Source organism: Stegodyphus dumicola, chromosome X1 (genome assembly GCF_044657685.1).
Source record: "Stegodyphus dumicola isolate Sdum_Otavi_A_Nest chromosome X1, ASM4465768v1".
Taxonomy (NCBI): domain Eukaryota; kingdom Metazoa; phylum Arthropoda; class Arachnida; order Araneae; family Eresidae; genus Stegodyphus; species Stegodyphus dumicola.
Genome location: NC_140780.1, coordinates 27116391 through 27139699, shown reverse-complemented (window position 1 = coordinate 27139699; position 23309 = coordinate 27116391). Strand labels below are relative to the sequence as shown.

Here is a 23309-nt window from a genome sequence, read left to right as displayed (position 1 = left end):
ATATAATTAGGAATAATACTGTTAGCAGGTTAATTATACTAAAATAGTTAAAAACATAAAACCTTTCAAATTCTTATAAGATTTGCTTTAGAAACTCACAATCTTTTCGGCAGATAATGCTAGTGAATATTCTGTGGCGTGCGATTTGTCATTATTAAATACGAGAAGTTTCATAAAATACTTAGTACTGATGAATCAAGTTTAAACAGTTACAAGTCATCTACGCTTATTCCGATAAAATCATATGACACTTTAACATCCTAAATTTAGAAACTCTGGTGTCAGTAACAGAACCTAATTATTTAATTTACAAAAATGTGTGTTAGATCTGCTGCTGTACACTGACTTAATGACTTAATTTACTAAGAAAGGGCACAACTTCTCTAAGATTTGATAAGTAACCTAGAAGAATGTTGGAGAAAGTAACGGATAATAAGCTTTGGTAAGTAAGCAGAAAGAACGCTGATGAAAATAATGGTTGATGAAAAAGTCAATGCAACAGTGATGCAAGAATACATCAGACATTTTCTTTAACGGCGGACGCTGTCAAGTTGGGTTAGCACAGCGAAATTTCCGGAACTTCGTTACCTAGACTAATAACGGACGCTTTATAAATGCTGAGCTAAAATTGAAATACTTATATACGAAATATACGCTTTTTATTGTTGCAATTTTCAAAACAATATTCTGTAAAAAAATATTTATTCAAAGTTTTTTTAAAGTTTTTCTGACTTGCCATTGGTTAATTTCATTCTAAACTTGATAAAGTCTCACACGTTTATAAGTACACTCGTTACCGAGCAGCTAACGGTTTCAGACGTTCCATTAGTATTAACAATTTATAATACGTACGTATACCCAAAATTAGCGTAACATGTATCGATAATTCAGTTCTAATTACAAAATACTTAACTATATTAATTCGGAAATCATCATATTTGGAAGCTGCTAACTGACTTGCTGTTCTTCATAATCAACTAAAGTGTCAAAAATTGAGTTGGGGTTATTCAAGGAGATTAGAGTAGAGAAATCTTTGTTTTACATTTCCAAATCGAATACAAATTACTCTGAAAGCTTTCAATTTAATGGCATATTCTCTCTTACCTATAAAGAGCTGTCATTACCTACACTGTCTGAATCATGACCTGTTACACTTTTCCATTTCATGAGATGAGAGCTGCCTTCGTTTCGTTTTACGAGATTCAACTGATGGAGATGCTTTAGAAGACCGAAGCTCCGCCTATCTATGGGAGGAGCCCCAACTCCCGCATCAGATGAAATTAAACAGAACTCTGCTGACCCCCGCACTCACTGTACAGCATGAGCCTAGTCGGAAATTACCAACAACACTTTCGCGGATCGGAAGCGGCATATCCTCAACATTATTACGGGAATCGTTACGAGGTACCAGCGGTCACAACGCCATCCGTGGATAGTTCCTATCTGGGGTGGTCATTCGGTAACTATAGTCCAGAAACCTCTTTGGAATTCAGCTCTCATGTCCAGAACAGAGAGTACTGCATAGGCAACGGTTTGAGGCCCGAAAGGGGTTTTAAGAGAAGAGTTACGGCCAACCGCAAGGAAAGACGAAGGACTCTAAGCATTAATAATGCATTTGCTGAATTGCGAGAATGCATTCCTAATGTACCATCAGATACGAAACTTTCAAAAATTAAAACTTTGAGGTTGGCAACGAGCTACATAGCCTACCTCATGGATTTATTAGCTCAAGAAGATCCAAACAGAGCTCCACAAGGCGGCTTTAAGGCTGAACTATGTAAAAAATTTGAATCTAGAGAGGAAAGGAGGAAACGAGAAATAGTAAGTAAATATTTACTTTATAAATTCACTCTTACAAATATTCTATTTGAAGTCAAATGTATTTTATCTCAGAATTTTGAATTTTTTTTTTTTTTTTTTCAAAGCAACACCTGCATTTCGTAAATTTTATTAAAAGTTACATTTGTAGTTTACTAATTAACAATTATTGGGTATTGAAGAATCTGAAACGACGTGAAGTGGTTTATATGTAAATTGGTAAGTTAAACTGCGCAAATATAATTAAGCATTTGATAGCGATTGCTGCAATTCCCTGCCTTGTATTTTCTAATTTGTAGATGGGAATATCAACCATTTATACCTTAAAGATATTAATTGTTTACCTCGCATTGTTAAATTATAGCATTAACATTCCAAATTGTTATAGTATTAACATAGCGAATATTAGTATTGACAAGGGATAAAATTTGTCAAATTTGTACATACATCATTGCTTATTATTGTTAATTATTATTATTATCATTAACTTATGAACAGGGAATGCAAAAGAATAACCAAAATTCGGCCTCATTCCAAGATATTAATGCTAAACTTAACATTCCTGTAATTAAAAAAATAAATAATAATGTTTACATAAGGTTTAATATAAACAAGTAAATATCCTTATCGTAGAAGGGAGAATAATCGTCTTCTTTTTGGAATGTCCCGTGGAATATATACCGTGTTTACTCGCGCAATAGTTGCACTTTTTTTTGTCTAAGTCTAGGGGTTCTAAGTGCGACTATTATACGAGGAAATCTACTACACAGTATTGTATACTTTTGACGGTTTTTCTGCTTCGAAACGAGGGTGGGACTATTACGTGAGTAAACACGGTAATAAACCTGCTAATATTATCAACGACAGTCGAAGTAAATGCATCTGCTTTTAATGCTTAGACATCAGAATTTATTCACATGAATTAGGATACTTTCAAGTTCTGAGTACTCAGTTTCTTGGGAAAACATCTCCCCTAAAACAGTATGGTAGTAATATTTTTTTTTAAATCTATTTTGAATCATAGTTTTTATGAGGCAAAGAAAAGAGCAGTAAGCAAATATTACAGTGCTACTCGCTTACAAAGTGTAATATATTACAAGATTGGAATTAAGTTTTAGATGCGAATTTTAAGATTAACAATATATAATTAAGGCACAATAACACGCCGAATAAATACTCAAATTCATTCATTAAAAATAAAAATTTTAAATAATAAATTAATAAATTTTCAAAATTCTGTGAAATTTTGAAAATATAACTCTGATTTTTGTTGTTTGACTTCTAAATTAACAATATATGCCCATTATTTAATTTCGTTTTTTTTATTTACAAAAAATTGTTTTCAGTATCACAAGAATTATACATTAATGCAGACTGATGGATAATACTGATAAATTTCATCTTTTGTCATTGGGAAATAGTTCAAACCGTGATATATCACCAATTTTTATAGAGCTGGATAAAATGTAATACTTTAGTAGAAAAATAACACTGCATATAAGGACTTCTTCCGCATTCATTTTTTTAACAATATCCATATGAAAAACTTGGAATATTAGTTATATGTTATTCTGTTTCATCCATCAAAGCTTGTTTTATATTTTTAGCTATTTTTGACGTCTGCTTCTCAGTTAATCATCTTTTATTGTATGCTTTATTACACAACCAGGTTTGAAATATATGTTCCAAAATCTAATACTGTAGTAGTGTTGTATTGTTTCTAAAAGTTAACATAATTGTTACCAAAATTTAAGTGGTTGCTCACCAAATTTAATTACATTAAGAAGTCCTTCGTATGAAAATTCTCAATTACACAGAAGGGGAGGGTGATTTCGTTTTATGATAGTTCTTTTTCTTGTACATTAATGCACTCGTATTCACATAGAGCAATTTCCAGATCACACTGGATACTGAATGTTACATATAATGCAGGGTTAACGCAAACATACATGAATTTAACGAACAAATTATGCACAGTCACATAATAACAATATTAAATAAAATCATAATCAAGTGTATTGTAACCATATCATACATTTAAAATGCATATAAAAGTAAGGAATACTGATGTTTCGGTCTAACGAATTCTTCGAAAGACAACAGGGCAAATAAAAAGTTCTGTACTAGTATTATATGCAATGTCGGATTAAAACCTTTAGAGACCCTAAGCACATAAAAGATTTAGGTGCCCCCATTTATACTAACGCCCGTTTTTCGCCCATCTTCTCTCTCGGCTTTAGTTTAGCTGCACCATATCGTGGGAAATCCGGTAATGGAAAATTTTTTGTGGTGCTCCCTCTCGAGTTCCTAATGACCTTTTTGCCGTGCCCCCTTTCGTGGATGCCCTAAGCATGTGCTTATTTTGCTTACTGGTTAACCCAGCTCAGACGATATGATTTCTATCAGTTTTAAGGCTTAACAGAGAAATAAAATTCAAAATTTCCATCAAAGCCTTGCATAAGCAACGAAACATCATTCTGAATGACTCATGCATGTTTGTGGTCATGGTCAAAATAAGTTGAGAATATCATCAGAGCACTGGCATTCTGACTTCTGTATTTTAGTATTTTATGTCTTTTCTGGCTTTGTGTACGTTTTATAACTTTTTAGCTGTGTATTTCTTTAATTTAAAAAACAAAATTTTTTCTAAGCTACGAATAAACCACAGATAACCGAAAGATAGGCGCTAAATTAGCGCACAAAGGGCACTGTAATTTTTTTTTAAAAAATTGTTCATTACAGTATTTTACAGTCTTTTTATTTTAAAGTATTTTTTTCACGTTATTTTATTTTAAGAAATACTGTTTTTATTAACTAATTGTTGACTAAAATCAAACTATTTCCATTTAATTCAAGCGCATCATATTTGCTGTTTATGAAACGTAACAGCAAACTGGTATTTTGCGATTGAAATAACGAATAACTTATCATATCATGAAGTTAAACATCAGTTTACCAGAAAAATTATTATATGTCAAGAGTAGCGAAACGAAAATTTATGAATTAGATATTCATTCATTCATAATAAATAAATAAATAAAATTAGATAATGAAGTACTTTTTACCCTTTCCTTGCTTTTGTCATATTTTCTGAGATATGATTTAGCAATCAAATAGTTCTGTGTCGATTTGAGTAATATGAAGTAATAAAAGTGCCATTAATTATATATTATAACTTATATGTGGCTTAAATTACATCAGTAGGATATACTATTAATTGTTTATTTCTTTAATACCGCAAGCAGTTTGTTAAGCAGTGAAATTATTATTTAAAAGATGAATAATGATCTTAGGTTATTTCGAATGGCAGCATTCTGGAAAATGGCAATCTTCCAAATCGCAAGGAAGCTAAAATACATATAGTACGTTTTGCGCAATGGCAACACTTGTTGTTGTTGTGTACATGATAAAGTAAAGTTTCGAAAATTCTTGAAAAACTCTGCAAAGATTATTTTTCAAAAAAATATGGAGGACGTGTATGAATGAGTGAAACATACAATAAAACTCGCCAGAATGTATCACAAGATGAACCACCCAAAAAAAATTTGCAGATTTCCACTGCTGACAATTTAACGTCGAGAAAAAGATTTATACAACTTGTTGATTACGTCTGCAAATGCGGCACAAGTATACTCGTTAGAAAAATATTTTCTAACCTAAAATAACACTGAATATGCAACATAAAGTTCTCGAAAAAAAAATCAAAATAGTACTGCAATTCATCAAAGTTCCCCCCCTTAGCTTAGAATACATACAGCACATTCATAAATTAGACGACAAGGATAAAATGAGCCTATGTCATGCCTACAGTTTTCATATTCTTCGGCTCTTCATCCATAACGGAACATCGTTTATGATCTAAAATTCTTAAGACCAGCGATTTAAATGTGATATTACTTTCAGTTCAGTGTAACTAATTAAATTTGGAAACTGATTCAACTCCCTCAACAAATTCTCGTTTGTGTGAGAAGCTAACTAGCATTATCAGGGGAGGGGGAAACCCTATCACCATTCTATTGCAGCATTTCTAGTGCTTCAAAACGAGTAGGTCACTAAGTTGCACGTAATATGAAAATCATATTGAGCGAAATGTTTATAATAAAGTGATTTAAAGTGCCAATCAGATGTTTTTTGTCCATTTCCTTTTTCAGCATAAATCAACAAGAGGCCATACATCATTGAACTAACATTACTGCATGAGCTATTCAGTCTAATGAATATGCAGCGCGAAATGCTTCAGATTTTCCAGGATTTATGTTCCATCAATCAAAAGAATCCAAATATATAAAATATCTCTTCCGACACGAGTGTGAATTAAATAATCTTTTTCATTGATATGTAACTGATTACACAAAACGCTTTAGTTAAAATTTCTACAATTTTACTTTGTTATTTTGAAGAAACATAAAAAATATTGTTCAAAAAATGGAAAGGTAATTATTCTGATGCTTTAATTTAAATGGTTTCGGTATGTATTTTATTGGTTCATTTAATTTTATGTTTTTGCTAACAAAGCATGTTTAAAATGTTTCATAATTATTAAGTAAGTAGTTTATTCTTTAACTGGGTACGGCTAAAATGGTATACGTTATCGTCATATAGAAAATGCCAATAATTATTGCTAATTTCAACTTTGAATGGGTAAAGCTGCTTTTATGAAAATATGAAATTAAATTTTAAGGTATTAGAAATTTAAATTTGATAATTTCGGATTATTTAAACAAAATTTGAGTTATTTTGAAACTGAGATAAACGTAAAATATGGATGGAATACTTTTGAATATTAGTTTAGAAAATTATATAAAAATATGTTTCTTAGTATTAATACAGAAAATATTTATGTACTAAATGCTGTTATAATGAATATAAAAAATGATTTAAGAATTTGAATACCTGCAATAAAATTGAATGTAATTAAGAAAAGAAATGTTAAAAAAAATACAGTTAAAATTCTAGAGTAACTAAATGTGAAGAATAGAGAATTTGTAGGAAGTTCCCGATTCAGAAAGAGAGAAGTATATTTTATCTCTGCATATCTGTTCCTTTACCCTTTCGTACAAGAAAATAAGAAAGCTACCATTTCTTAAGAATGAATGTAATATTTTTATAGCATTTTTTATATTATTATCATTGAATGTTTTAATGCAATTTTCAAAAATCCAGTTACCTTATACAAGGAATGGAGGCCTTTCCAAGCATCCCTAAAACACTAGTACAGTAACACACCAGTCAGGTAAAGAGAACATATTTTAGATGGATATGTTTCATTTTAGCGACCTGTGGAGCTTGTGTATGTGTAAAATAACAAAATCTGTGTGTATAGAATAAAAAAATGAATGTGAAACATAAATAAGAAAGAAGCCATAATTTTAATAAAACATTACGATATTTATAAGCTTAAAAGGTACAAAGGGTGTTTTTGGAACGATTTCAGGGCCATTTAAATAACGTCTAAAATGTAAAGGATATTTTTTAAATGTTCTATCTGATAGCCTTTTTTCTGGACTATAAGTCTGCATTATGATTTTTACCATGCAAGGCATTTTCATAAAATTTCCAGGGGTATTAATCCACTACTTTGCAGAGTCCATTAATCGTGGTGAGTTTACGAACAGGAAGAGCTCTTTTTTTTTAAGAGACCAAAGGTGCAATAGTCCATAGGTGAAACGGAAAGGAACTTCGCAGGAATACATTGAAAAGGTACACATGCAGTATCTGTATCAGCTTTTCATTTTTCAAGGAATGCAGTGATACTTTTAGAAGTACGACTTGTTGCTTTGTCTTGATGAAGTTTCACTCTTTGAAATTCATGGAGGTAAAGACATGGAATTCTGTCTGTAAATATCGGATGTAAAACTTTCTCTTGATAGTATGTTGATAGTATGAGATTCTGCAATTGATTTCTGTTTCGGCTAATTATCTTGTTATCAAGGATTTAACTTTAAAAACATGAGGGCAGCGTATACTTTTTTCGGGTATTCGTTTGAAGTCTTCTTTCCATGCAGAAGAAATGATTGACAGTTTTTCATTTTCCGATTAATAATGTTGCTTGTTTAAAAGTTTTAATACCATGCACTTCACAACATTTATGAATTATGCAATACGAATGTTTCTCTTCGGCAAACGCAAAAACATATTCTTCAGTTCGTAACTTGTTGACATGCGACATTTTGAAAGAAGAATAAAGTAGCCGACGGTATTTCTCATCTCAAATACTAAGCTGTTGCCAGAAATATTTATTCCAAGATATTTCCTTTTTTTTTTTTTTTAATTTATCGAAATCATGCTAAAATGTGTAAACACCCTCTATAACTCATAAATATGAAAATTAAAATGATGTAAATTTTTCTAATTTGTCATAACGTGCGAAGATAAGCAATGGTTACATCAGTCTTTAGATTTACGGTATTTTGTAAGAAAAGTTAGGAAAACCTTCCCTCTAGAATCATAATCATCACTTGGATTTTGCAAAAACAAGTACATTTTGAATTGGTTTGAATATTGGAATTTTAACAGAACTTCAAAACTGATTGTTTTCAAAAATGCAATGTTCAAAATTCATGTTCCGCAATTATATAAAAGAATTATTTAGCTCAGAATTTCATGATTTAGTTTTTTCATAGTATACTATTTCACTTCATGTTTATGTCTCTAACTTCCTCCCCTCCCTCCAGAAAGACTTTTCTATCGCTAAATCGTTTTTTCTTTGAAAATGGGTAGGAGAATATATAAGAAAAAAAAAAAAAGCATGTAAATCAAAATATTAACTAAAATTTCATTATGACTTCATAACTCTCCATTTCAATTTGGTTATTTTCTGTTTCTCTTCTAAAAATATTAACCCTCTATAATGATTCGCTCTGAATTCCATAATTTCCAATTTAACCCATATCATGTGATACTTACCTAACGCTAATGACGCAAATATTTACATAGGGTATTAGTCAATAATAATTCCGGGAACTTAAATATTAACGAATCAAAATAAAGCAAACCGAAACTAACTCATTCTAACTTAGATGCGTTGCGTTGCATTTGCTCGCTACTTCTTTTGCGAGCTAGCCCGCTGCTTTCTGCCTCAAATGTATTTCAAAATACTATTCGGTACTGATGTGTTTCGTCAAGAACAGGCACGCTTACTGCGCTACTTTATAGGTGCTGGCTTAGAAATATTTTTTCACTTCTGAATCATTACATATATCAGATATAGCCAAACTGCTACTCTCAGACACCTTAACTACGGCTCGCGAGCTACTTGTGATTCTTTGCCATCTGAAATGCGACTTGTTTTGAATAAATATAGTTTATTTTTTTTAATACAAATGGAATTTGCGATAGAAATCATGCAGTGCCACTTTTTTATTAGTCGCTAATTTAATTTCTGATATTATGTATGTAATACTTTGATAAATTTCAAACTGTCCACTGCTGGCTTATCGTCAGAGCAACAAATACGTAAAATTACAAATTATTCCATTTCTGATAATTACTACCCCGGTTATGCTACTTTTTGACCAGGTAATGGTAATCGGAATGCACTAATACGAAGTTAATCTGAACCGCAATGCTAATATTTTCATTTAATTATTCTCCCTAACAATTTTTATCTCAAGTTAATTTTATTTACGGCAGTATCTGCTTACATTCCTGGGTGATCCTGTTGTTCACAACAGCTGAGATCCACCTGGATGATTTACTATTTGTTGTAGGATACTATTTTTACTCAGTCCTTGAATGGCGTGAGTAACTACTGAATAAACCTGTTTCACCTTGCAATCCATACAGAGCTCTTTTAATCTATGGAAGAATTTTATGAGGATTTTATGAGTTTTATGGGGTAGAGGGAACCTTCAGCTTCTTACTTGGTTAAAACCTCTTACTTGGTTGTCTCAATTTTCTACGGAACTCCTTCAAAATTAATTACCTATCCCTAAGCAAGTTTGCATTTTTATGCAATTGCTTCACAGATTTCGAAACCATTCACAATAATCGCACTTTTCCCACATGAAACTCTTACCTTTAGTAATAATTCCTTGGTAATCCTAGGCAGAGATCTTAATTTATTTCACAATGGTTGCGGATGCTGAAATATTTGGAGTCGGGGGAAGAATCACTGTTTGACTACTATTTAAATTTTTGTCCAAAAAAGGTTTAATTCCCATTTTATCAAATATTGTTATTACAGATAGAGATCTTTCACCTTAATCATCAAATCTTCATATCAATAACATTGCATCAAGCTATGAAGAATCAACAGAACACAAATGCCTCTCTTCTCCAAAGTTTCCATCAAAATCGGCGTATTGATATTGGTAAAATCTTTTTAGCTTGTGATATTTTCTCGAATCTAGCGATTTCTTGTTTGATGACTCTTTCTTGATTTCTTGTTTGATGACTGCGAGGTAGAAAACCTCGCACTAGGCGCTTCCATAATAGAATAACGACCGCTTTCACCCGTATTAGTGGCGAAAGACTAAAATGGCTAGTGCACGCTATTAAAAAAAAGTAACATTAATAAATATTTTTAATTAACAAGAAATAAAATGATTACGTTTGGACGTTGATCACTTTAAATTTACTGTTAACTTTCCAAAAATAAATTAAATTAATTAATTAATTTCACGTGAACATTGAGTAGTTTTAGATTACTATATTTCATATATATGTTTCATTCGCCTAACAGCAGCAACACTCAACTCCCGGAGCCGCAATATGACCCCCTCTGATATAGACACAATCACACACATATATACACATAAACGCTAATATAAATATGAGACAATATTGGACGTTGTAATTTCCTCGTTGCAAGGTGCCATGGCCTACAACATGCAGAGAGTGCTCTGCGATTTCATATTCACGAATAAGCATTCACTGCACATTCCAGGCCTATGACGAGGTACTCTTCAGCAATATTAGAAAACATCGTGGGCAACAAAATAAATTTAGCAACCATACGTGTGTGCAGGTGTGTGATCATCCACAAAGTAATATCTCTTTTTTCGATGAGTTCAAATTCCAGCAATATATGTGAATAAAAAAAAAGTGCGAATAATGGACCTATAAGATAATATAAAAGTATAATAGTTTCGGTGCACTCCTAGCTATTCACACAAAGGCTAAATAATTTCATTCCGCAAGGGGGGGGAAGAGAGTCGAAAATCTGATTAAAATGTAAACAAAATTAATTATAAAATCAAGTCGAATAAAATATTAATTAAAAAGAGGACATTAACGAAGTGGGAAATAATTGTTTAGATCTATTTTAATTATATTTTCAATGTCTTTTTAACATTAATCATTTTGCAGAATTCTTGCATGTCGTGCAGAAATCAATGGTTTTCTCACAATCACCCGACTATGCATTCCTATCTTCTGCAATTCTCTGCGCATGGTTTAAGCTAAAATCTATTGGGACGAGCCTTGGCTGACGATCTGGATCAGCTGAAGCACAGTAGAGTCCCTGTTCTGCCGTACAGTTCGTTAGAGGCCACTCCGATCACCCTCTTAAAAAACTATGCTCGAACGGCAGTTACATATTCTAGAGAAGGGCTGTGGGTTCTCATTCCAAATTTTGAGAACTTTTTATATGGCTGTTTTGAGGATCCAGTGAGATTTGCTTATCTTCAAAATCGACGCGCATGCTAGACGGGCACACCAGCAATAAGCCCTTTTCAAATGGTGAAATATCTGTCATTTTTTCCCATTTTACTTCATTCATCGTGAAACCCAGTCTTACATCTTGCTTATGCTAACATTCTAAACACATGTAACCCACATCATAAAAACAACATCGTGGGCAACAAAAAGCAAACAAAAAAAAAAAAATTACATATTTCAAACCTAGCACGCATTCAAATGAAAATCTCAAAAGTTTCTAATTCATTGGCCAGTGTAGGCATATAAACACAATCAAACTCATACATAAACGCAAACGCCAATATAAAAAAAAGACTATTTCGGACGTTGGTAAGTTCCTCGTTGTGAATAGCGCCATGGCCTACACAATACGCAGAGTGTGCTGCACGATTTCATATTCAAGTACAAGCAAACTCTGGGTATTTCAGGCCTATGACGAGGTACTCCCCAGAGATGTTAGAAAGCAGCATGGAGAACCAAATAAATTTAGCAACCAAGGTGTGCAGGAAAATGCTCATGCACAAAGTAATCACTCTTTTTTCGAAGAATTCAAATTGGAACAACATGATGCTGAAAAAACACGTACAGTGGACCTAAAAGGTGATATAGTAGTATAACAGTTTCGGTGCAACTACTAGCCATTCACCCAAAAGCTAAATCATTTCAGTTGGGAAGGGGGGGGGAAGAGCATACAAATTTTGATTAAGATGTAAAAAAATTAATTATAAAAATAATATTAATAAATAACAAAATAGTAATTAAAATAGAACATTAACAAAAAGAGAAAAATTGTTTAGGTATATTTTATATTTATTTTCGATGTTTTTAACGTTAATCATTTTGCAGAACTACGTAGCATAATGTCTATATACTGTCTTAATCCGCACAGCATAAAATGGAATTGTGTTTGTTGTTCTCCTTGGAGATGCCACTTTATTTAATGCTTTTATTAAGAAATCTGCTTAACTGATCCTCTTTCTGCTTCACTCTCGAACATCATATGCGGCTTAGAAATTGCGATTCTTCGGCAAGTTATACTACCAGTATTCATCTTTAGTTCTTTCATTGAAATTTCCATCACTTCTTTTATTTGGCTGCTTTTCAGAACCCAGTAAGATTTGCAGTCTTCGAAATTCAGGCTCCTGCTAAACTGGCACATCAGCAATAAGCCATTTTTCAAATGGTGAAAGATCTGTCGTTTTTTTTTCCCAGTTTACTTTATGCATCGTGAAAAACCACTGTTACATCTTACTTATGCCAGCAATCTGAACACATGCAAACCACATCATAAAAAAAAATGCATACTTTATCCCAAGCACGCATTCAAATGAAAATCTCATACGTTTCTGATTCATTAGCCAGTGTGTGTGTATAAACACAATCACATTCATATATACACGGAAACGCCAATATAAATAAGAAACAATTTTGGACGCTGTAAGTTCCCCGTTGTGAATGACGCCATGGCCTGCATAATACAGAGTGCACTGTACGATTTCATATTCACGTACGAGTGCCCTCAGTATATATCAGGCCTATGACGAGGTACTCCCCAGATATATTAGAAAACAGCATAGAGAACCAAATAAATTTAGCAATCATAGTGTGCAGGTGTATGCACATACACAAAGTAATCACTCTTTTTTCGAAGAATTCAAATTTTAGCCACATGATGCCAAAAAAAAAAAAAAACACGTACAATGGACCTAAAAGATAATATAATTGTATAATAGTTTCCGCGCAACTACTAGCCATTCACCCAAAACCTAAATAATTTCAGTCGGAAAGTTCGGGGGGAAAGGGCATAGAACATTTGATTAAGATGTAAAGAAAATTAATTATAAAATAAAGTCTAATAATGTATTAATTAAAAAGAGTACATTAAAGAAGTGGGAAATAATTGTTTAGATCTATTTTAATTTTATTTTCAATGTCTTTAACATTAATCATTTTGCAGAATTCTTGCATATCGTGCAGAAATCAATGATTTTCTCACAAGCACCCGACTATGCATTCCTATCTTCTGCAATTCTCTGCACATGGTTCCAGCTGAAATCTTTTGGGACGAGCCTTGGTTGACGATCTGTATCAGCTGAAGCACAGTAGAGTCCCTGTTCTGCCGTACAGTTTGTTAGAGGCGACTCCGATCACCCTCTTAAAAAACTATGCTCGAACCGCAGTTACATATTCTAGACAAGGGCTGTGGGTTCTCATTCCAAATTTTGAGAACCTTTTATATGGCTCCTTCTGAGAATCCAGTGAGATTTGCTGTCTTCAAAATCGAGGCGCATTCTAAACGGGCACACAAGCAATAAGCACTTTTTCAAATGGTGAAATATCTGTCATTTTTTCCCATTTTATTTCATTCATCGTGAAAAACCAGTCTTACATCTTGCTTATGCTAACATTCTAAACACATGTGACCCACATCATAAAAACAACAACAAGCAAACAAAAAAAAAATTGTATACTTTAACCCTAGCACGCATTCAAATGAAAATCTCAAAAGTTTCTAATTCATTGGCCAGTGTGTGCATATAAACACAATCAAACTCATACATAAGAGACTATTTTGGACGTTGGTAAGTTCCTCGTTGTGAATGGCGCCATGGCCTACACAATACTCAGAGTGTACTGTACGATTTCATATTCACGTACAAGCAAACTCTGGGTGTATCAGGCCTATGACGAGTACTCCCCAGAGATGTTAGAAAATAGCATGGAGATCCAAATAAATTTAGCAACCATAGTGTGCAGGAAAATGCACATACACAAAGTAATTACTCTTTTTTAGAAGAATTCAAATTGGAACAACATGATGCTGAAAAAACACGTACAGTGGACCTAAAAGATGTTATAGTAGGGTAACAGTTTCGGTGCAACTACTAGCCATTCACCCAAAAGCTAAATCATTTCAGTTGGGAAGGGTGGGGGAAGAGCATACAAATTTTGATTAAGATGTAAAAAAATTAATTATAAAAATAATATTAATAAATAACAAAATAGTAATTAAAATAGAACATTAACAAAATGAGAAAAATTGTTTAGATATATTTTATATTTATTTTCGATGTTTTTAACGTTAATCATTTTGCAGAACTACGTAGCATAATGTCTATATACTGTCTTAATCCGCACAGCATGAAATGGAATTGTGTTTGGTGTTCTCCTTGGAGATGCCACTTTATTTAATGCTTTCAATAAGAAATCTGCTTAACTGATCCTCTTTCTGCTTCACTCTCGAACATCATATGCGGCTTGGAAATTGCGATTCTTCGGCAAGTTATACTACCAGTATTCATCTTTAGTTCTTTCATTGAAATTTCCATCACTTCTTTTATTTGGCTGCTTTTCAGAACCCAGTAAGATTTGCAGTCTTCGAAATTCAGGCTACTGCTAAACTGGCACATCAGCAATAAGCCATTTTTCAAATGGTGAAAGATCTGTCGTTTTTTTTTCCCAGTTTACTTCATTCATCGTGAAAAACCACTCTTACATCTTACTTATGCCAGCAATCTGAACACATGCAAACCACATCATAAAAAAAAAACGCATACTTTATCCCAAGCACGCATTCAAATGAAAATCTCATACGTTTCTGATTCATTAGCCAGTGTGTGTGTATAAACACAATCACATTCATATATACACGGAAACGCCAATATAAATAAGAAACAATTTTGGACGCTGTAAGTTCCCCGTTGTGAATGACGCCATGGCCTGCATAATACAGAGTGCACTGTACGATTTCATATTCACGTACGAGTGCCCTCAGTATATATCAGGCCTATGACGAGGTACTCCCCAGATATATTAGAAAACAGCATAGAGAACCAAATAAATTTAGCAATCATAGTGTGCAGGTGTATGCACATACACAAAGTAATCACTCTTTTTTCGAAGAATTCAAATTTTAGCCACATGATGCCAAAAAAAAAACACGTACAATGGACGTAAAAGATAATATAATTGTATAATATTTTCCGCGCAACTACTAGCCATTCACCCAAAACCTAAATAATTTCAGTCGGAAAGTTCGGGGGAAAAGGGCATAGATAATTTGATTAAGATGTAAACAAAATTAATTATAAAATAAAGTCTAATAATATATTAATTAAAAAGAGGACATTAAAGAAGTGGGAAATAATTGTTTAGATCTATTTTAATTTTATTTTCAATGTCTTTAACATTAATCATTTTGCAGAATTCTTGCATGTCGTGCAGAAATCAATGATTTTCTCACAAGCACCCGACTATGCATTCCTATCTTCTGCAATTGTCTGCACATGGTTCCAGCTGAAATCTTTTGGGACGAGCCTTGGTTGACGATCTGTATCAGCTGAAGCACAGTAGAGTCCCAGTTCTGCCGTACAGTTCGTTAGAGGCGACTCCGATCACCCTCTTAAAAAACTATGCTCGAACCGCAGTTACATATTCTATACAAGGGCTGTGGGTTCTCATTCCAAATTTTGAGAACTTTTTATATGGCTGCTTCTGAGAATCCAGTGAGATTTGCTGTCTTCAAAATCGAGGCGCATGCTAAACGGGCACACAAGCAATAAGCACTTTTTCAAATGGTGAAATATCTGTCATTTTTTCCCATTTTACTTCATTCATCGTGAAACCCAGTCTTACATCTTTCTTATGCTAACATTCTAAACACATGTAACCCACATCATAAAAACAACATCGTGGGCAACAAAAAGCAAACAAAAAAAAAAATTGCATATTTCAACCCTAGCACGCATTCAAATGAAAATCTCAAAAGTTTCTAATTCATTGGCCAGTGTGGGCATATAAACACAATCAAACTCATACATAAACGCAAACGCCAATATAAAAAAAAGACTATTTCGGACGTTGGTAAGTTCCTCGTTGTGAATAGCGCCATGGCCTACAAAATACGCAGAGTGTGCTGCACGATTTCATATTCACGTACAAGCAAACTCTGGGTATTTCAGGCCTATGACGAGGTACTCCCCAGAGATGTTAGAAAACAGCATGGAGAACCAAATAAATTTAGCAACCATGGTGTGCAGGAAAATGCTCATGCACAAAGTAATCACTCTTTTTTCGAAGAATTCAAATTGGAACAACATGATGCTGAAAAAACACGTACAGTGGACCTAAAAGATGTTACAGTAGTATAACAGTTTCGGTGCAACTACTAGCCATTCACACAAAAGCTAAATCATTTCAGTTGGGAAGGGGGGGAAGAGCATACAAATTTTGATTAAGATGTAAAAAAATTAATTATAAAAATAATATTAATAAATATCAAAATAGTAATTAAAATAGAACATTAACAAAATGAGAAAAATTGTTTAGATATATTTTATATTTATTTTCGATGTTTTTAACGTTAATCATTTTGCAGAACTACGTAGCATAATGTTTATATACTGTCTTAATCGGCACAGCATGAAATGGAATTGTGTTTGGTGTCCTCCTTGGAGATGCCACTTTATTTAATGCTTTCATTAAGAAATCTGCTTAACTGATCCTGTTTCTGCTTCACTCTCGAACATCATATGCGGCTTAGGAATTGCGATTCTTCGGTAAGTTATACTACCAGTATTCATCTTTAGTTCTTTCATTGAAATTTCCATCACTTCTTTCATTTGGCTGCTTTTCAAAACCCAGTAAGATTTGCTGTCTTCGAAATTGAGGCTACTGCTAAACTGGCACATCATGAGTAAGCCATTTTTCCAAATGGTGAAAGATCTGTCGTTTTTTTTCCCCAGGTTACTTCATTCATCGTGAAAAACCACTCTTACATTTTACTTATGCTAGCATTCTGAACACATGCAAACCACATCATAAAAAAAAATGCATACTGTATCCCAAGCACGCATTCAAATGAAAATCGCATACGTTTCTGATTCATTAGCCAGTGTGTGTGTATAAACACAATCACATTCATATATACACGGAAACGCCAATATAAATAGGAAACAATTTTGGACGCAGTAAGTTCCCCGTTGTGAATGACGCCATGGCCTGCATAATACAGAGTGCACTGTACGATTTCATATTCACGTACTAGTCCACTCAGTATACATCAGGCCTATGACGAGGTACTCCCCTGATATATTAGAAAACAGCATAGAGAACCAAATAAATTTAATAATCATAGTGTGCAGGTGTATGCACATACACAAAGTAATCACTCTTTTTTCGAAGAATTCAAATTTCAGCCACATGATGATAAAAAAACACGTACAATGGATCTAAAAGTTAATATAATTGTATAATCGTTTCCGCGCAACTACTAGCCATTCACCCAAAACCTAAATAATTTCAGTCGGAAAGTTCGGGGGGAAAGGGCATAGAACATTTTATTAAGATGTAAACAAAAATTAATTATAAAATAAAGTCTAATAATATATTAATTAAAAAGAGGACATTAAAGAAGTGGGAAATAATTGTTTAGATCTATTTTAATTTTATTTTCAATGTCTTTAACATTAATCATTTTGCAGAATTCTTGCATGTCGTGCAGAAATCAATGATTTTCTCACAAGCACCCGACTATGCATTCCTATCTTCTGCAATTCTCTGCGCATGGTTCCAGCTGAAATCTTTTGGGACGAGCCTTGGTTGACGATCTGTATCAGCTGAAGCACAGTAGAGTCCCTGTTCTTCCGTACAGTTTGTTAGAGGCGACTCCGATCACCCTCTTAAAAAACTATGCTCGAACCGCAGTTACATATTGTACACAAGGGCTGTGGGTTCTCATTCCAAATTTTGAGAACTTTTTATATGGCTGCTTCTGAGAATCCAGTGAGATTTGCTGTCTTCAAAATCGAGGCGCATGCTAAACGGGCACACAAGTAATAAGCCCTTTTTCAAATGGTGAAATATCTGTCATTTTTTCCCATTTTACTCCATTCATCGTGAAAAACCAGTCTTACATCTTGCTTATGCTCACATTCTAAACACATGTAACCCACATCATAAAAACAACAACAAGCAAAGAAAAAAAAATTTGCATAATTTAACCCTAGCACACATTCAAATGAAAATCTCAAAAGTTTCTAATTCATTGGCCAGTGTGTGCATATAAACACAATCAAACTCATACATAAGAGACTATTTTGGACGTTGGTAAGTTCCTCGTTGTGAATGGCGCCATGGCCTACACAATACTCAGAGTGTACTGTACGATTTCATATTCACGTACAAGCAAACTCTGGGTGTATCAGGCCTATGACGAGTACTCCCCAGAGATGTTAGAAAATAGCATGGAGATCCAAATAAATTTAGCAACCATAGTGTGCAGGAAAATGCACATACACAAAGTAATTACTCTTTTTTCGAAGAATTCAAACTGGAACAACACGATGCTGAAAAAACACGTACAGTGGACCTAAAAGATGTTATAGTAGTATAACAGTTTCGGTGCAACTACTAGCCATTCACCCAAAAGCTAAATCATTTCAGTTGGGAAGGGTGGGGGAAGAGCATACAAATATTTATTAAGATGTAAAAAAATTATTATAAAAATAATATTAATAAATAACAAAATAGTAATTAAAAATAGAACATTAACAAAATGAGAAAAACTGTTTAGATATATTTTATATTTATTTTCGATGTTTTTAACGTTAATCATTTTGCAGAACTACGTAGCATAATGTCTATATACTGTCTTAATCCGCACAGCATGAAATGGAATTGTGTTTGGTCTTCTCCTTGGAGATGCCACTTTATCTAATGCTTACATTAAGAAATCTGCTTAACTGATCCTGTTTCTGCTTCACTCTCGAACATCATATGCGGCTTAGAAATTGCGATTCTTCGGCAAGTTATACTACCAGTATTAATCTTTAGTTCTTTCATTGAAATTTCCATCACTTCTTTCATTTGGCTGCTTTTCAGAACCCAGTAAGATTTGCTGTCTTCGAAATTGAGGCTACTGCTAAACTGGCACATCAGCAATAAGCCATTTTTCAAATGGTGAAAGATCTGTCGTTTTTTTTCCCCAGTTTACTTCATTCATCGTGAAAAACCACTCTTACATCTTACTTATGCTAGCATTCTGAACACATGCAAACCACATCATAAAAAAAAATGCATACTTTATCCCAAGCACGCATTCAAATGAAAATCTCATACGTTTCTGATTCATTAGCCAGTGTGGTTGTATAAACGCAATCCCACTCATATATACGCGGAAACGCCAATATAAATAAGAAACAATTTTGGACGCTGTAAGTTCCCCGTTGTGAATGACGCCATGGTCTGCATAATACAGAGTGCATTGTACGATTTCATATGCACGTACGAGTACACTCAGTATTTATCAGGCCTATGACGAGGTACTCCCCAGATATATTAGAAAACAGCATAGAGAACCAAATAAATTTAGCAACCATAGTGTGCAGGTGTATGCACATACACAAAGTAATCACACTTTTTTCGAAAAATTCAAATTTTAGCCACATGATGGAAAAAAAAACATGTGCAATGGCCCTAAAAGATAATGTTATTGTATAATAGTTTCAGTCCAACTACTAGCCATTCACCCAAATGCTAAATAATTTCAGTGGGGAAGGGGGGAAGGGCATAGAACTTTTGATTAAGATGTAAACAAAATTAATTAAAAAATTAATATTAATAAATAACAAAATAGTAATTAAAAATAGAACATTAACAAAATCAGAAAAACTGTTTAGATATATTTTATATTTATTTTCGATGTTTTTAACGTTAATCATTTTGCAGAACTACGTAGCATAATGTCTATATACTGTCTTAATCCGCACAGCATGAAATGGAATTGTGTTTGGTGTTCTCCTTGGAGATGCCACTTTATCTAATGCTTACATTAAGAAATCTGCTTAACTGATCCTGTTTCTGCTTCACTCTCGAACATCATATGCGGCTTAGAAATTGCGATTCTTCGGCAAGTTATACTACCAGTATTAATCTTTAGTTCTTTCATTGAAATTTCCATCACTTCTTTCATTTGGCTGCTTTTCAGAACCCAGTAAGATTTGCTGTCTTCGAAATTGAGGCTACTGCTAAACTGGCACATCAGCAATAAGCCATTTTTCAAATGGTGGAAGATCTGTCGTTTTTTTTCCCCAGTTTACTTCATTCATCGTGAAAAACCACTCTTACATCTTACTTACGCTAGCATTCTGAACACATGCAAACCACATCATAAAAAAAAATGCATACTTTATCCCAAGCACGCATTCAAATGAAAATCTCATACGTTTCTGATTCATTAGCCAGTGTGGTTGTATAAACGCAATCCCACTCATACATACGCGGAAACGCCAATATAAATAAGAAACAATTTTGGACGCTGTAAGTTCCCCGTTGTGAATGACGCCATGGCCTGCATAATACAGAGTGCATTGTACGATTTCATATGCACGTACGAGTACACTCAGTATTTATCAGGCCTATGACGAGGTACTCCCCAGATATATTAGAAAACAGCATAGAGAACCAAATAAATTTAGCAACCATAGTGTGCAGGTGTGTGCACATACACAAAGTAATGACACTTTTTTCGAAAAATTCAAATTTTAGCCACATGATGGGAAAAAAAAACATGTGCAATGGCCCTAAAAGATAATATAATTGTATAATGGTTTCAGTCCAACTACTAGCCATTCACCCAAATGCTAAATAATTTCAGTGGGGAAGGGGGGGAAGGGCATAGAACTTTTGATTAAGATGTAAACAAAATTAATTAAAAAATTAATATTAATAAATAACAAAATAGTAATTAAAAAATAGAACATTAACAAAATGAGAAAAACTGTTTAGATATATTTTATATTTATTTTCGATGTTGTTAACGTTAATCATTTTGCAGAACTACGTAGCATAATGTCTATATACTGTCTTAATCCGCACAGCATGAAATGGAATTGTGTTTGGTGTTCTCCTTGGAGATGCCACTTTATCTAATGCTTACATTAAGAAATCTGCTTAACTGATCCTGTTTCTGCTTCACTCTCGAACATCATATGCGGCTTAGAAATTGCGATTCTTCGGCAAGTTATACTACCAGTATTAATCTTTAGTTCTTTCATTGAAATTTCCATCACTTCTTTCATTTGGCTGCTTTTCAGAACCCAGTAAGATTTGCTGTCTTCGAAATTGAGGCTACTGCTAAACTGGCACATCAGCAATAAGCCATTTTTCAAATGGTGAAAGATCTGTCGTTTTTTTTCCCCAGTTTACTTCATTCATCGTGAAAAACCACTCTTACATCTTACTTATGCTAGCATTCTGAACACATGCAAACCACATCATAAAAAAAAATGCATACTTTATCCCAAGCACGCATTCAAATGAAAATCTCATACGTTTCTGATTCATTAGCCAGTGTGGTTGTATAAACGCAATCCCACTCATATATACGCGGAAACGCCAATATAAATAAGAAACAATTTTGGACGCTGTAAGTTCCCCGTTGTGAATGACGCCATGGCCTGCATAATACAGAGTGCATTGTACGATTTCATATGCACGTACGAGTACACTCAGTATTTATCAGGCCTATGACGAGGTACTCCCCAGATATATTAGAAAACAGCATAGAGAACCAAATAAATTTAGCAACCATAGTGTGCAGGTGTATGCACATACACAAAGTAATCACACTTTTTTCGAAAAATTCAAATTTTAGCCACATGATGGAAAAAAAAAACATGTGCAATGGCCCTAAAAGATAATATAATTGTATAATGGTTTCAGTCCAACTACTAGCCATTCACCCAAATGCTAAATAATTTCAGTGGGGAAGGGGGGGAAGGGCATAGAACTTTTGATTAAGATGTAAACAAAATTAATTAAAAAATTAATATTAATAAATAACAAAATAGTAATTAAAAAATAGAACATTAACAAAATGAGAAAAACTGTTTAGATATATTTTATATTTATTTTCGATGTTTTTAACGTTAATCATTTTGCAGAACTACGTAGCATAATGTCTATATACTGTCTTAATCCGCACAGCATGAAATGGAATTGTGTTTGGTGTTCTCCTTGGAGATGCCACTTTATCTAATGCTTACATTAAGAAATCTGCTTAACTGATCCTGTTTCTGCTTCACTCTCGAACATCATATGCGGCTTAGAAATTGCGATTCTTCGGCAAGTTATACTACCAGTATTAATCTTTAGTTCTTTCATTGAAATTTCCATCACTTCTTTCATTTGGCTGCTTTTCAGAACCCAGTAAGATTTGCTGTCTTCGAAATTGAGGCTACTGCTAAACTGGCACATCAGCAATAAGCCATTTTTCAAATGGTGGAAGATCTGTCGTTTTTTTTCCCCAGTTTACTTCATTCATCGTGAAAAACCACTCTTACATCTTACTTACGCTAGCATTCTGAACACATGCAAACCACATCATAAAAAAAATGCATACTTTATCCCAAGCACGCATTCAAATGAAAATCTCATACGTTTCTGATTCATTAGCCAGTGTGGTTGTATAAACGCAATCCCACTCATATATACGCGGAAACGCCAATATAAATAAGAAACAATTTTGGACGCTGTAAGTTCCCCGTTGTGAATGACGCCATGGCCTGCATAATACAGAGTGCATTGTACGATTTCATATGCACGTACGAGTACACTCAGTATTTATCAGGCCTATGACGAGGTACTCCCCAGATATATTAGAAAACAGCATAGAGAACCAAATAAATTTAGCAACCATAGTGTGCAGGTGTATGCACATACACAAAGTAATCACACTTTTTTCGAAAAATTCAAATTTTAGCCACATGATGGAAAAAAAAACATGTGCAATGGCCCTAAAAGATAATATAATTGTATAATAGTTTCAGTCCAACTACTAGCCATTCACCCAA

The 23309-nt window shown here is 33.5% G+C and overlaps 1 protein-coding gene across 1 annotated transcript in view; it reads left to right on the top strand.

Annotated features, from left to right (window-relative positions):
• Positions 1–1320: 1320 nt before the first annotated feature.
• LOC118186173 (heart- and neural crest derivatives-expressed protein 2-like) overlaps positions 1321–23309 on the top strand; it is a 64358-nt gene continuing 42369 nt past the window's right edge. The window contains exon 1 of the mRNA XM_035356234.2: positions 1321–1821. Coding sequence (XP_035212125.1) covers positions 1321–1821 — 501 coding nt within the window. The remainder of the gene's footprint in view (positions 1822–23309) is intronic.